The sequence below is a fragment of the Stigmatopora nigra genome, chromosome 5 (assembly GCF_051989575.1).
Source record: "Stigmatopora nigra isolate UIUO_SnigA chromosome 5, RoL_Snig_1.1, whole genome shotgun sequence".
Classification (NCBI taxonomy): Eukaryota; Metazoa; Chordata; class Actinopteri; order Syngnathiformes; family Syngnathidae; genus Stigmatopora; species Stigmatopora nigra.
Genome location: NC_135512.1, coordinates 7489102 through 7503968, shown reverse-complemented (window position 1 = coordinate 7503968; position 14867 = coordinate 7489102). Strand labels below are relative to the sequence as shown.

At 39.4% G+C, this 14867-nt stretch overlaps 2 protein-coding genes across 5 annotated transcripts in view; one reads left to right on the top strand and one right to left on the bottom strand.

Moving 5' to 3' along the window:
• Window positions 1-14867, top strand: part of atf6 (activating transcription factor 6) — a 35466-nt gene that overhangs the window by 17411 nt on the left and 3188 nt on the right. Inside the window, exons 16-19 of one of the 4 annotated variants that reach the window (XR_013326237.1) lie at window positions 12013-12175; window positions 12428-12465; window positions 12549-13006; window positions 14588-14779. Coding sequence is in view for 2 of the 4 variants with exons in the window: in XM_077716320.1 (XP_077572446.1) it covers window positions 6415-6629 (215 nt within the window). In the remaining 2 variants the exon portion in view is untranslated. Of the gene's footprint in view, window positions 1-6414; window positions 7602-12012; window positions 12253-12427; window positions 12466-12548; window positions 13007-14400; window positions 14780-14867 lie in introns of those variants that run through there. The other 3 variants (XR_013326236.1, XM_077716321.1, XM_077716320.1) reach the window with 3 other exon arrangements.
• Window positions 7603-14678, bottom strand: olfml2ba (olfactomedin-like 2Ba). Its single transcript, XM_077716319.1, has 8 exons — window positions 14327-14678; window positions 12724-12987; window positions 12519-12626; window positions 11363-11512; window positions 10343-10541; window positions 9059-9931; window positions 8577-8753; window positions 7603-8472 (listed from the first exon to the last, which is right to left on the bottom strand). The coding sequence occupies exons 1-8, from the start codon at window positions 14501-14503 to the stop codon at window positions 7856-7858; spliced, it is 2565 nt and encodes an 854-aa protein (XP_077572445.1). The 5' UTR covers window positions 14504-14678; the 3' UTR covers window positions 7603-7855.

Here is a 14867-nt window from a genome sequence, read left to right as displayed (position 1 = left end):
AATATATTACTTTCTTAAAACATTTTATAATGGAAAATATTCATGACCCAAACCCAAAATTTCTACCATGTGTGTTGCCTGTTAAAATGAAATGTCATTGTTGAACTTTTACTTCAAATATCTTTTATATGGAGGCCCTCGGTGGCCTTTGTCATGTTTCTCAGCCTGTTCCTCTCTCTGCTGATTTGAGCGGAGTTGCAACGTGGCTACGTAGCAACCCTCCAAACCACATACAGGCAAAAAGATTTAAAAAAGGAGGGGGAAAATTATTTTTCAGTGTTGTTATTTCCATTTGGCGGTAACTCTTTAAATCTTGTACTTGAGATAATTCAACAGATGCCAAGCTTAACATATTTATTTAATAGTGATACTACTAAAAGAAATATAAAACAGATGAAAAATGTTCCTCTTTGGGAAGAAAATAATTCAAATATGTGAGGCTATCTTATCTTCTCGGATATCGTTTTCAGTTTGATTCATGAATATTAATGTGAGGTTTCCAACTCGCCCGTATTGACTTGACCTCAGGTATTTGATGTATCAACGGAAGGAATGTGAACTCAGGCATTTGAGGATACACGGTTAAAAACCAGACCATGTCATTTCAGGATTAGTTGCCATTTTACATCTCACTCTTCTTTTTTTAATGTTTGGCATGCAACCTCATTATACTTCTGCTCCCAAGATGACAATTGGTTTTTTTCCTGGTCTTCTTTACATAAGTGTTTTACACTCAGTAACTACCATGAACATCAATAGACCTACAATTCATTTTGAATTATTAATGATCATACATTGACAGCCACACACCTATTTATATTTCTGTATATGTGTGGTCTGAAACCAAAACAAATCATAAGTAAAATCTTTTACCTTTACCAGGCCTTAGATGCAGTAACACATTTTGACTGGAAATGCCAGAAATAAATACTCATGATATTGTTGGCTCACTTTATTGCTCTGGACGCTGCAAAGACTACTCTACTATCTAATTTGGTACAGACAATCACATTCATGCCCGCAGCCAGAATAGAACTATAGTCTTCTTATCATATCCAATGTTTTGAGATGGAAAATCGACCACCCGAAACAAAGCTAAGCTGGTACTATGCAATGGAAAGTTGGGATTTGTGCAGGCTTACTTATCTAATCTTGCATTGCTGCCCTGGGCCGTCGTCTCCTGTGCATATCTGGGACTTTTTCCTTGAGCCTTTTGGAAAGCGAAGCTGGTGCATGAAGGGGTAAACCCGACCGGTGTTGGTTACGCTTAGATCACCATTTGGCTATCACGCGTCTTGTGAATCATTCAAGTGTGCATATGTTTTATTTCTCAGTTCATAAAGTTGTTCTCCAAAATCTACTGCATCATCCTTTCCAATGAATGTCAGTACAGTGGAGACTTTTTGAAAGCAGCACTTTTCTGGCACTTGATTAGATATCTGTTGCTTTTTTGCTTATCTGACTCTCTATGGCAGGTGGCCAAGAGCATATTTGCCCCATTTTTTCAGCCAACAGAAAGTCATTAATCTTGTGGTTGTCTTACTCAGAAGATTTGCCCATTGAGAAATGTCCAACCCCCTTTTCAAGGGCAAAAAGGCATGTTTGTGATCAAGACCAGTTAGTCGGTAGGTGCATGGTCCAATCAAAAAATTTATATATTTTTTTTAGTCTTCTGTGGGATCTTGGGAGCAGTTATCCTTTTGGAAATTAACACATTGGCTGCCATTAATGCTGATAGACCAATCAGTTCAACTTTTTTTGCTTTGACCACACAGTAAGTCTTAAAATGAAACTAAGGAATTGAAATCCTCATCATGACTATTGCTATTTTTTAACATCTCTAATGTTATTCCATTAATGAACTCATTGGCTGGCATTGGAGTCTCGTCAATTTGCTGAAACATAAACATTGATGAAAATTACAATTGTGTCGCTACGTATTGTATATTAACCTGGCAACAATGATGACTTTGAAACTAGGTTTAAGTTGGCCACCTGACACAAGGCAAGCAACAACATTTTCTGATGTTGACATGTTGATTTCTCCTCATTGTGAGGAAACATTTAGATCTTCCTTGTTTAAAAAAAATATTATAAACCTACCAGTGATTACATTGAATTGGGTGAGCGACACCATCCTCTCATTGGAGCACCATTCTTCCACAGTGCATACTAATTATTTCCAGTTCCCTTGTGAGGAATGCTTTTTGCTTCCAGTCACTAAATGATTTGCATCTGGAGGTGGACAACCACAATGTGCAAGTCATCTTTTGGTTAACAACTGAACACGATAGTACACACAAACCTCTAGTAAAGTTACTTGATCTTCTAGCATCATTTTGGACTTGTATCAAACTGAGCAGTGGCTCCCTTATATGGACTTTGTGTGTTTATTTAATGAGCCATAAAGTTTGAAAGTAGCTCAATCAAGTGGAAGTGACATGTTTGGAGGAGAGGAATTTTTGGCCGGTGACATCATTTACAGGTGGATCAACCATGAGAGACAGTCTATTTATTCTTGAGTACATGTGCTCCATGGCTAGCTAACCAGCAGCAGTCACCAGGGGTTGGAGGTAAAGCCCCCGATTCAGATTTTCCGACTACCCTAATCTAAACAGTGCATCCCCATTAGTGCTCTCGCTCTTGCCAGCATGATTGATGCTCTCGGACTGTACGTACGTACTTACCAAACATAACGTGCCTTTGTGGCAGGTAGTCAGATGTCATATACTGTATATACATGAAATGGTAATAACATTTGAAAGGTGGTTCCAGGAAAGGATTATCAATTATGCCTTAAAAAAAAGGATTGCAATTTAAAAAAAAATAAGGTTTTTGCTGCTTGTAGGCTTGGTATTAAAAAACAAATATGTGCAAATTCACCCAATTGTGTCCAAATAAGATACTGTTGTGTCAAAACAAAATGACTTCAACTTTGTAATGGTACACCATTTCCTATTAAAAATGAAAAGGAATGGAGGATAGTTTGCAGGTATTTCAGCTTTTTAATTGGTTTTTAGCAAAGGTGTTTCTTAGTCATTGGTTTCTCATCTTGTAAAATTTCCCGAATGTGGGTCTGGACTTAATTTATTGTATTTTTTAAAACATAGTTTTCAGTTAATGTTGCTTTCACCTCATTTATGGCCCCTATTTTGAGAACCAGTACTATACAGATTGCCAATTTCGACTATTTAACTTGTCCTGTACAATTTGTATTACGAATGAAACACCACTTTCTCAAGGTTGAATTTATACCGCGCTTGATGAATATTCCACCCCAAAGAAATCCCTTATGTAACTTTTATTGAACCACAGAGCGGCAAAAGAAATGCTGACTGTGTGACCATCTGAGTGGTTGGCATGTCTGCATCCTAGCTGAGGTTAAGAGTTTGAAAATGTGGCTGTCTTTCCTCTATGTAATTTGCACTTTTATACTGTATGATTTTAATTTTTTTTACATTTTTCTGGGGGGGGCTTTGGTAATCTTTATTGACTGGTGACCTTTCAAGGATGTGGTTTACTTCTCACCCAAAGTTAGGATCATTTTTAGTGGAGGCATATGAGGACATCCGCCATAGTAAATGGACAGAAAGAAACCAAGTGAGGTCTTGTTCATGGAGTCTCAAGAAGTTATTTATTTGTAGTTTTTAACATACTAATCTTGCATTAATGGTGAGAAATTGTGGCTTTTTTTCACCCAAGAGCAAAAGTGTAGACCTATGAATATTATTTCTAACTATGTGTTACATTAAGCTTAGTTATGCCATAAAGCCAACATGTGGAATGTTCTTATTTTTTAATGTGGCAAATTTTTACTTGCGGTTCCTTGTAAGTTAAGGTTTTACTACTTTGGAACATATTAGTGATTAATGTGGTTGTCAAGATTGTGCATTATACAACTTGCACCTAATGATGGGACAGTTTCATGTAATTTCTGTGTTGAACATGTTCGGTCAATGTCAGGACACTCAAATCTTTTCCTAAATGTTGGCGCCCTTGTGGCAGATAAGATCGATTTAAATGGCTGCCTGGATTACTCGGAAGCATAGTAGCAAAACCTTCACCCTTTATCAGCTAGCAGCAGCAGCTCATTTTGTCACTGAAATGTTGTGGAACACCTCCAGATGTTATCTGTCGAGGACTAAACGAGATCATTCAAGGGCGGAGTGCCAAAGCGTCTGATTTCTTGTTTTTTTGTGGTTGTTCCATTGTATAGGAAAGAACAAATAAAGACCCTCAAAGGGGAATGAGATCCTTTAGATCAGAGCCACAAATGACAGGGTAATTATTAGGATTACAGGTTTCTTTTATATAATAATACATAAGATGATAGAGATAGTTAAGCTTGAAGTCCCAAAACAAAAACATAAACAGGAATAGGAATTTGGTGGAGATTGCGGGTCCAGCATTGCAAAGAATAACACAAAATTCCCAAGAGCAGTTGTATGTGTACTAGACAACCTTGTAGTAAATTTATGTTTAATAAATGTAATGGCTGCACTTTTTGTGATAGTCAAAGCACCTTGGTAATGAACTGAGCATATTCCTCTCTTAAAATATTGGTTATATTTATGTTCTACACTATTACACTGCCTGGATGCCTGATGCAAACATAAACGTAGTTTGACAACCTGACATTTTGATTGATCATTTAAATTTCTTTTTGCTTAAAAACAAAGCACAACTGGATATAACAGGCGTGCGGTCATTTCTGACATCTGGTTTTAACAAAGCAACAATTTGACAGTGAAAGCGCTTTAACAAGGATCAGCTTTCACATAACTCATTGGACATTTCAAGAGGAACGGCTGAATATTCTTAATGATATCCAAAGTAAGACTGGTAAACTTGGCTCTGGGTGCAGTTAAGCACATTTACAGTGGCTGAAGGAATAAAGTGCCCAAAGCACCAATGCTACTTGGCCAAAACTCTTAACAGGACTTTTCAATTTGAACCAAAGAGAGCGAATTATCTTACTACGTTAAAGATAGTTGAACAGCTTGTTTTTTTTTTGCTTTTAAATACTCATAGCGTAACCGATCTCCCCCAGCCTGGATCCGATCCAAAGAAGTCTGCACTGCAGGTGCGAAGGATGAATCTCAGCAGTAAATGAGGTCATAGTTAGGACGGACATCTGATGACATGAACACACAGGGAGCTGCCGTATCTGTCCCTCCTTGTGAGAGTTCTGGGAAGATTCTGTGAAGGCTGATGCGTTGCACAGGTGGCAGGAAAAAAGAGCAGCTTTAAAACTGTTTGCTGCTCTCTTCGAGCATTTGAGGGCATCTTATTGCAAGCGTACAGTCAATTGCATTGGATTCACCATTAAAATCAGTATATGCATTGTCAGACGACTCATGCAAAAAAAAAAACCTGACCAATGGTGCTCACTGGCTGCCTGGCGGCTGAGCTTTTGGTTGGCTACAACTGATCTTGGTTGGCTATGATTGAAGTTCACAATTACTTGCACATCAATATTTTAAGTGGACTGAAAACTTTTCCTGACGACAGTATAAATTTGACCATATTTCCTATGGCCAAGAGTTTTTACAAGGGTGTCTGCTTTTGAAGGTCGTTAATCTCAATTATTTAAAAAAAAAACCTCATGCTCGTCTTTAATTTCAAAGAAGCCTCATGTAAATCATGGTCTCTTCTATTGAAACCCACAAGAGGCCAAATTGCTCCATATTCCCCATCCACTCCCTCATTTTTTTGTCTTCCCAAATATGCGTGTCCAGCTCTAGTTTGGAGCCGCTTTGTCTCTGCATGAGAGAGAAATCCAGCGTGACTCACCTCTAGCTTCCCCTCTGTAAGCGAGCCTCCAGCTGCCCCCTCCCAAAAATCCCTTCTCACTTTTCTCAGATTCATGTGCATGACCATACAAAAGGAGTTTAAACTAAGATCTAAACTCAGAGATACCTGGTGACAAATCTTAGAGATGTCTTGTGCCGTCAACATACTCAAGGGTTTGGATTGGATTGGAACTTTTTTTCATCCCGTATTCGGGAAATTTCCTTAGCACTATTCAGAAGAGATGGTGTTTGGGAGGCGGGGCTTACCTGCCATAAGTGAATCAACCACTTCTCATCACACTTCAATGATTTGCAGTGGTATATTACCTAGTAAAATGGAGGAAGCAGTGAAACATTTGAAGTATTTTCCTCCATTGTGGCCTGTTGGGTCTGGAAAGTTTTTGTACGAAAAAAATATCCAACTGGCTGGCTCTAGAGGTGACTGTGAAGTGCATTCAGTCAAAGCACCTTCTCTCTCTGTACCTCACATGGAAATTAGCCCTCTTACATATTTACATATGTTCATTAAAATGAATATGAATATGTTCATTATTATGTGCTATGCCTCATTGAATAAATCTAACTCCAAAACATTTTTGTGTGTCTTCATTGACTCTTACAGACAGCATCATTGGAGATAAGGAGTATGAAGTAATGATGCAGATCGATTGTGAAGTGACGGACACCAGGATTCTCCACATTCGCTCGGCCACTATCCCTCCAATGATGCGCGTCAACCGCACGCAAACCTTTTACGAATCCTCCTCGGAAACTCCTAACCCCGCCCCTCCTGTCGGAATGCTCATGGGGTTTGGCCAGGACCACAATCAACAATAATGACATGTTAAAAAAATACTTGTAGTGGAGATAATATTTTGATGGCGTAATTCTTTGACAGGGCTTAAATTCCTGAAAAATCTCTGTGTTGGCTGGGAGTTAGTTAGCTCCTTGTGTGGCTGCACTGACTTTCCCACATAACCTCTGACGTCCCATCTACGGATAATTGCTCAGCAGCAGGGGGCGGGGCAGTGAACCCAGAATCACCCCGTCACAACACAAATTCAGCTCTATCCAATTCTTTCTTTTCTTCCTCATGTTCATACATTGCTACTTCGGTATGTTTTTTTTTTTTAAAGAAAAGATTTGCGGGTACAAACCTTGCATAAATTATGAACAAATATGGCAGGAAATTACACACAGTTGCAATAGTAAACTTTAAAAAGCGATCTTATCTAAAGGTTTGACCACTATGTACAGTGCTGTGTTGTTGTTGTTGTTGTTTTTCTAAACTGAAGGTAGCTTTTGTATGAAAGTATTTGATGAAAATGAGATGTTTTATGTATTTATTTCTATCGCTGTAGTAATGGGCGATATGTCTAAAATCTCCGTGTGAAAAAAGGGATTTTTATTTTGCTGCAAACTGGCCTAGCTCAGGGATGTAGCTAGTCATTTAGGAGCCAATAATACACCCTCTCAACTACTAAATTACCCAAAAAAATACTTTTTGGGTCAATGTTGACAAAGTGTAAGATCAATGGTAAATGATATTTGTGACAGTCAAGAAATAATCCTCATTTTAGATTGTATAATGGCTGTATCAACATTTGGGGGACAAATAATATTTATATTTAATGAGAGAGGTATTCAATTTTGTCCATATCGCCCAGAACTAATCAAAATTGTGTAAACGTAATTTTGTTCTTTTTCTTTTGTTTTTTGTAAAGTGCGCTTGGGGGTTTTGAATTTGATGTTGATTTTTTTTTTGTACAGACATCAAAATAAACACTGGATGATTTTCTGTATACATAAGTGATGCTTTAATGTTTTATTTTATTTTATTTTTTCTGGATTTGTCATCTTTATTCCAGTACTGTACCCTCCAATAGTCGCACATAGTGTACAGCGGTCTTTATACTACACAACAGGATGTCCAGAGACCAAAGTGACTCACGTTTTATGTATAGTTCTTGTACAAATTTAACAAATATTGACATGTACCACGAAAGGCCGGTTGGACTGATCTACAATCCATTGAATAATTGAAATTCACTACAATTAAAGCCCTAATTGGAGTCTACGTAGGCAAACTTAATGTCATATGTGACTTGATGTCCATTGTCCCATGCGTACAGTACCCCCTCTTTAGGGTTGTAGTCAATTTGGGTGGTGTAAGTGTAGTTGTTGGTGAAGGGCATTCTGGGAATCATCTGAGTGTTGGTATGTGTATCGAAGGCGTATTCCAAGTTGGCATGCTTGTGGTTGTAGCTGTCAACAGCGTACAAGACGCCACACACAATGAAGCAGTTCCCGTAGTATTTTCTCCTCAGCCCGGTTCTCCATGTGGTCTCTCTCTGCATGCTTAGGTCATCCGGGTTCAGGCGACTCAGTACCACCACTTCCTGTAAAAAGCCTTCGTCGTCCAAAGCTGGGTAGATGATCCACAGGCCGCTCTCGTCCAGAGCAAAGTCAATGTCCGAGTGACTGCGCCACTCCCACGCCGCCGTGGATTCTTCCATCACGGCATCATGCAGCATGGTCCAGGCAGCCACGTAGCGTTGCTGCAGATCAAATTTGATGATGTCTCGAGAGAAGGCGCGGTTGTAGTAGAAGGCTCCATTGTACACCACGTGACCAGTGCCGATCCAATTGTAAGGAAGCTTGTAGGAATTGGTGAAACGGCCTGGAGAAAGACAGACCACCAGATATATTTGGGGAAAGTTTGATTGAAAGGGAGGTAGTCATGATATGAAAGCAAAAGCTCACAAGTGACAAATAATACTTTACCTTTTTTGAACACTTCCAAGTTCTGGAACTCCAGGAGATTGTTCCCGTAATAGAAGTTGGTGACATAAATCCTGTCTTTGTCGGACTTGGGATCCTTCATCCAGGCCCCTTCGGTCCTGCCGTATTTGTTGTGAGTCACTGGTTCAGAGATGGTTGCCAGGGTGTCCTTACATTCCTCTGTGAAAGACCCCGGGTGTTATGAGTGAGGATTTAGGAGAGCATCAACATCTTCCAGATTTACCTCAAAGAGGCTGAAAATAATTACTGTAACAGGCTTTAATTTGAACCAGTCTGGTGCGTGCAAAGGTTGTCATATCGACACAGCCCAAATAATACCCCATTGTACCACTGCAAGACTTACAATATTCCCCAAAACAGGTGACCTGTTTTAGTCATCTCAATCAATTCGCTTATACATGACATGTTTACTTGAGATTATCTTTACTGAGTATGTACTATAAATTGATGAAGCGTCTATTTACCAGGTTTCCGAGTCGTGGCGCCCTCCTGTCTTTGCATTATGTCCTCAAACTCCAGGTCCTCCTCTTCCTCCTCCCAGCTGATCTTGTACTTTCTTTTGACAGTAGGACCTCGATTGGACACTGTGGTGGTCGTCGTTCTTGTTGTGCTCTTCATAGTGATTGTAGTCGGTGGTAATGATGTTGTCGCAGCTGTGGTGACAAATTGAGAAGTATATGGAGGACTTTGGGAAGAGGACATTGGTAGCGAGGTGGGCTCCGTCTCTTGTGGGGTGGTGGGAGGGACTTGAGTGGATTTAATTGTTGGAGTGTTGGTGGTGTAGGGTGAAGTGGTTCTAATGCTGGTTGTGTTTGGTGTTCCTGAAATCTGGATTTGCTCATTCATTTGATCGCTCATCTCCAGGCTGTGAGAGTCCATTGTGATAGTTTGTGTAGTACTTGTGGGGGTTGCCTTGTTATTATGATCTTGGTTTGAGAAGATTGTGTTCTCAGGAGTTACATCTAGAGATAGGTCTTTTGTCAGGGTCTTATGGGTGATGATTGAAGGAACCGATTGAGGTGCAGATTTTATTGAGGTGAAGCTTCCCGAGGTTGTGTGTGGTACAAATGTGGCATTACTCTTTGTGTTTGTCTTGTTCTCAAACATTGTGAAAACAGCTGCCGCATCAATGTCCTGGATCTCCTCACTCGGAACTTTGGTTACGTTTGTGGACTGACTGGCCTTCTCAGACTCTTGAAAGAAGCGCTTTGTTACAGGGTGGGATGACCTCGGCCTGGCCTTCTTTCGAAGATGGGGGCGGACTCTGTGTTGAATAAGATGATCCTCAATTAGAAGGTCAATTTGACCATCACCACTGAATCCGTGATACTCAAAATCTGTAGAAGATGGAGGCATTTGGATCAAAAGTAGAACAACATCAAATATTTGTACTCATTTACGTAAATACATTGTGAAGCATTCATTTTCTGAACCGCTTATCCTCAATAGGGACGCAGGGGGTGCTGACTTTGGGCACAAGGAGACAAAGGACTCACTCATACAGAGGGGTGATTTAGAGAGTTCAACCATTGTTTTTATGTTTGTTTGTTAGTAACTGTGGTTTTAGCGATCAAACAAATGTCCATTTGGCTTGGTTACAATGGCTGTTCATTGTCAGCAGCTGGTTCTTATCAAAATATACGCTGCTTATAACAAAAACAGCGTTCGTTTCATGTAAAATAATCTGCATCTCATTGTCTGAAGAAAACCTTGACTTTGGTAATTATTGAAGGGCTGGTGTCTCTTACCATTCTCTTCGTGCTCCCCATCGTCGATGGCCATTGGTTCTGGCTCAGATTTGTAAAAAGTCACTCCTCTGATAATCATTCCATTATGAGAAGTCTTTGACCCTCCTGAAATTTCCTTGTTGGCCACCTTTTTGGGAGCCACGTCGAGTTTCTCCTTGGCGACCGTAGTTCTGACTAGAAACTTCTCCCCATGCTTTTCCTGTTTGAAGAGAGAGGAAAAAACTCAAAACCAACACGCGAGGTTGAACATTGCATGTTTAAACAGTGAGTTTACAACAAAAAAAAGCAAGTTTTCACCAATAATATTTATTTTGAGCAATAGAAAAATTGAGTAGGAACAGATTTCTGTATTTGTTGGTTATTAACAAAATCTTATTGTTGCCAATGTTTTCATCACATTAGAGCTTTTCCACTTCATTTCCGTTTTCATCAATAACGTTGCGTAATACCCCAGAGAAAGCATAGCAAGATAGTGATTCCATTTTGGGAAGAAGTCCATCCAATGCTTCTACATAATATATTGCAATTTCTCTTGCATGCTGTCATGGGGTCACCCAGTCATTCACAAACCAAGATCAAGTTTCGTTGTCATTGACGGCGTTAAATTGCATGGATTATTTGCAAATTTAGATTTACTAATCAGATTAATCCATAAAAAGGATCACTGAAAGATTTTCCACTTTAAAATAGTTTGGGTGTCTATCACTTTAATAGGCGACCAATGAGGTCAAATGTGAAACACTTAGAATAGTTAAATAGGCTAATCCGTTATTAAGTAATCACAAAATACCTTTCCTGACCTATGTGACCTTTGACCTAATTATTTCAAAATGTATCCTGCAAATCTTCTATTATAAAGGGTTGAATACAAATATTTAATTGTTCCAAAATTCTGCCTATGGTGTAGGCTTTTAAAAACAGCTTTTTGAATCTGAAGAGCTAAAAACAGTAATATTTTTTTTGTTTTCTTTTTGGACCTTTGTGACAACCATTTGTTAAAATTTGTCATATAACTTTTACCTTATTTTGATAGACTCCTGGTCCATCCGGATCATCTTGGGGATGAGAAGGTGGAAAGTGGTCCTTGTTCCTTATTTTAGCATCATCTGTAGGCCTTGGCGGGTTGGTTTGGGACTTGACCTCATCTTTAGTCTGGTTTATGACCATCACCTACACACAATCATTAAGAAATATGATTATAGCAGTCATGCAATTCATTTTTCATGTGTTTTATGTTTAGCTTGCCAGTGTTGAGGTAGCCTAAGAAAAAATTGTCAGTATGGATTTGCAAACAGGTAATTTTGATTATACAAAATATTGTAAAAACCAAATAAATTGTCATTTTTTTAAGCAGTGATCTTTAAGATCAGTTAATCAAGCCTTTGACCGAGTATTGATGAATATATCGCAAAAAAAAAGTATTTTTTAATTATTATATTCTTAATATTCCACTGCAGTGGCAGTTTACCATTGCAAAGTGCAATAATCAAACTGTCATGATGATAACAATGTCTGTTGCCAAAGTCATTTAGTCCACCAAGCCTGCTCCAATTATATGTAAACAAGACCTTGTGGGAATGTTACAGCAGCTGCCATGCTATACATTATATATTGTAGACTCTGTGCTGTATAAATACTTCAAGTCTAAATGGAGGCTCATTTTTCTCCAGGTTTTCCCATGGTTAAAAAAAGTCTCCGGAGGCCATTTGGTGGGGAAAAGCACATCTATTTTCAGTTTGCCTAACAATGGCTGTGTCACATCCCATGTCAGTGAGCCAGCCAGTGGAGGAGCAAGTCAACATTTACTCTCTGCCAAAGCGTCAAATGGCCAATGTGAGTAGATATTCCTCCTCCCTCCTTTTTTTTATTGTGACATGACGACACCATAATTATTTGTCCAGGCCATGATTACATTTTGAGTTTATTCAATGAAAACTTGCAGATTACCACATTGTGCAGGAATTTTTCATTCTTTCTGATGCAACCCCACTAGATTTTTTTAATTTTTATCAATAAGATATTTAGGTCTGAGTATGCTATTGAGGATAACTTCTTCTATTTACCAAAATGTGTTTATGTTCATAGAGCATGCACACAAATCCAAATTGACCTACAGTGTGAAGGTAATCATCTAAAATGTACAACTCCAAATATCTTCTTCTCTATTGTCCAGTACCTTTTCAATGTGTGTCACACGGTCCACCAGATTGCTGATGACGGAGTGCAGCTTGGGTAGATCCATCCCATAATAGGAACCCTCCAGAAGCTCAAGGACAGTGGCCAACTAAAAAAAAAACATCAAGCGGACTCAGTCAAAAGACCAATCAAGGACAGGGATAATTCTTTGCTTTTTTTTATTTTTCAGTGATTGAACATTTCACCTTTACATCATCTTTGGCCGCTTCCCTAAGCTTTTTCAGCCTGAGCTCTCCCTCGCAGGGGTTGACCGCAGACGGAGGAGCGATGCAGGCGCACTTACACTCCGGACCGGACGTGATGGTCTCCACGGTGTAGGAGTCGTGCGCCGTTACCCTGCCTTCCTCTATCCGCCGGCAGGCGCTCCTGCTCAGGGGTCTGACAACACATTGACACCGACAGTCAGAGCCTTCCGAGAGGGCTTTCACTTTGTCATAATCACCCAGCAGCTACAAAGAGAAAAGGATGGTATGTATTTTTTGTATTTTTTTAACACATTCAAAGTCAAAGACAAAATAGACTGGCAGAAGGATTTAGACTTTTTTTGCCTTTAAATACCAACACAATGTATTTTAAGTGACGTCAATGTCGATCGTGTGGGGACTTTTTTGTTATTGACGTGCAAAAGATGTCCTTCAGTTTTAACTGTTGAGCACTTCAATGGATTGGACGTTAATGGCAATGAAGGAATTAATGATTTTCACCTGATCTAAACCCAACTGAGGAGGCAATTCTTTTACTGATTGAGTGATGACAGCAAAGTGTTTTGTCTACATTCATTTAGTGTGGCAGAATATTGGCTTTCAAGCCACGCCTCCAAACTATTCTGCAATTAAATTTTGACGAGAACGGCGTAGTGGGATATTTTTGGCGCACAAATCCTTCAGGAAACATTACATCAATACACACATCTGCAAGTGTGTTTAGGATGTTTCAGCATAGGCCTTCGAAATGGTTTTGTTTACAGTGCATGATCCATCTTGTTACTTCTGTCAAGCAGCAAGCTCATCAATAAACACGAGTGAGCACGATCCGTTAACAGCCATATGTGCCCATTCATCACAGTTGACACGTGACACTTCAAAGTCAGCATTTGCATTGCTGCGATATGAGTTGCTTTCAGAATTCTGTTTTGGGATGTACAAACTTTTGAAGGAAGCGCCGGGGGGAAAAAATCATTTTTATATCGTCCAAATGGTCAAGTCAATTCCGTTTTGTCTTGAATGTTATAATAACAATTAACTAGTAGTCACATGAACCGTGAAATGTACGCATTAGGTATAATTTTCTTTGTGTATTTAATCTTTCGTTTGCTACAAATGCAGTATAATGACCAACTTAAAAACCAGCAATATTGGACTCGGTGAGGTAGTGTTCAAAATAGGCCTTTTATTTTTCTTCCTGATCTCGATTTTAAAATCGCCCAGCCCTAGGTGGCACGTGATTGGACATTTTAACACTTCTAGTAATTGCGAGGTATTTGTGACTTGTATTAAATGCGGATGAGACCAATTTCATATTTGTGATTTATCCACTTGCTTATTAATACTGATCCTTCACACTTAATATCACCAGCTGTCGTGAGATATTAACAAAATTTTAACTAGCTGGGTTTTTACCTTGAAGCATTTGACAAATACATACTTTGATCAATACAAAACTGCAGAAATGAAAATCCCACACATACTAGAAAATGAACTATTTCATTTCAAATCCAATTTGGGTAGTCTTTAAAGGCAAAAATCCATCTGTAACTGTCTAATGCTTCAGTATAAGTGCACAACTCACCTTTGAGAGGGGCTTTTCCCCGTCATCTGCCACTTCCTGCAGCTTGTTGGCACTTTGCCCTGCCTCTGTTTCAGCTCGCAAGCCAGAGTCTGAGGCAGCCAGGCTGTTTGCCGGTGCGGCCGCTGCACGCGCAAAAAGCGCACCGTGCACCAAAATCATAAAGCACCACTTCAACATGCTTTCCAATAGTCAAGTCCCTCCGGATGCCAATGAAAAGGAAAAGAAAATTAAAAAAAAAAAGTTGTGGCTTGTTCAATTTAGAAGCTGAGCAAAGTCCATGGCGAGTCCAGGTTCTGGAGATGAGGCTCTCTATGAGGCCATGATGTCAACGCACTGATTGGGGAGTAGAGGCAGAGAGGAAAGCAGTGCGAGTGGCGACAGGAGGCGGGACCTGGTGAAAGGGGCGAGGAGGAGTTCAAGTCACAATAGTACTACATCAGCACTGGGAAAGTAGTAAGTCTCAAGTCAGAGATGTCTTGTTAAGTACGTAGTGTTAGTTTACATCACTCAAAATCTGCTTTAACATTACACATTCCATGTA

What these genes read in the sequence shown, in the direction of transcription:
- olfml2ba (XM_077716319.1), bottom strand. Translation starts at nt 14,503, where the DNA reads ATGTTGAAGTGGTGCTTTATGATTTTGGTGCACGGTGCGCTTTTTGCG. An exon ending in GGGAAAAGCCCCTCTCAAAG is followed by an intron (nt 12,988 to 14,326) that starts GTGAGTTGTGCA and finishes TTCTCTTTGTAG; the next exon opens with CTGCTGGGTGATTATGACAA. An exon ending in CTTGGAAGTGTTCAAAAAAG is followed by an intron (nt 8,473 to 8,576) that starts GTAAAGTATTAT and finishes GTCTTTCTCCAG; the next exon opens with GCCGTTTCACCAATTCCTAC.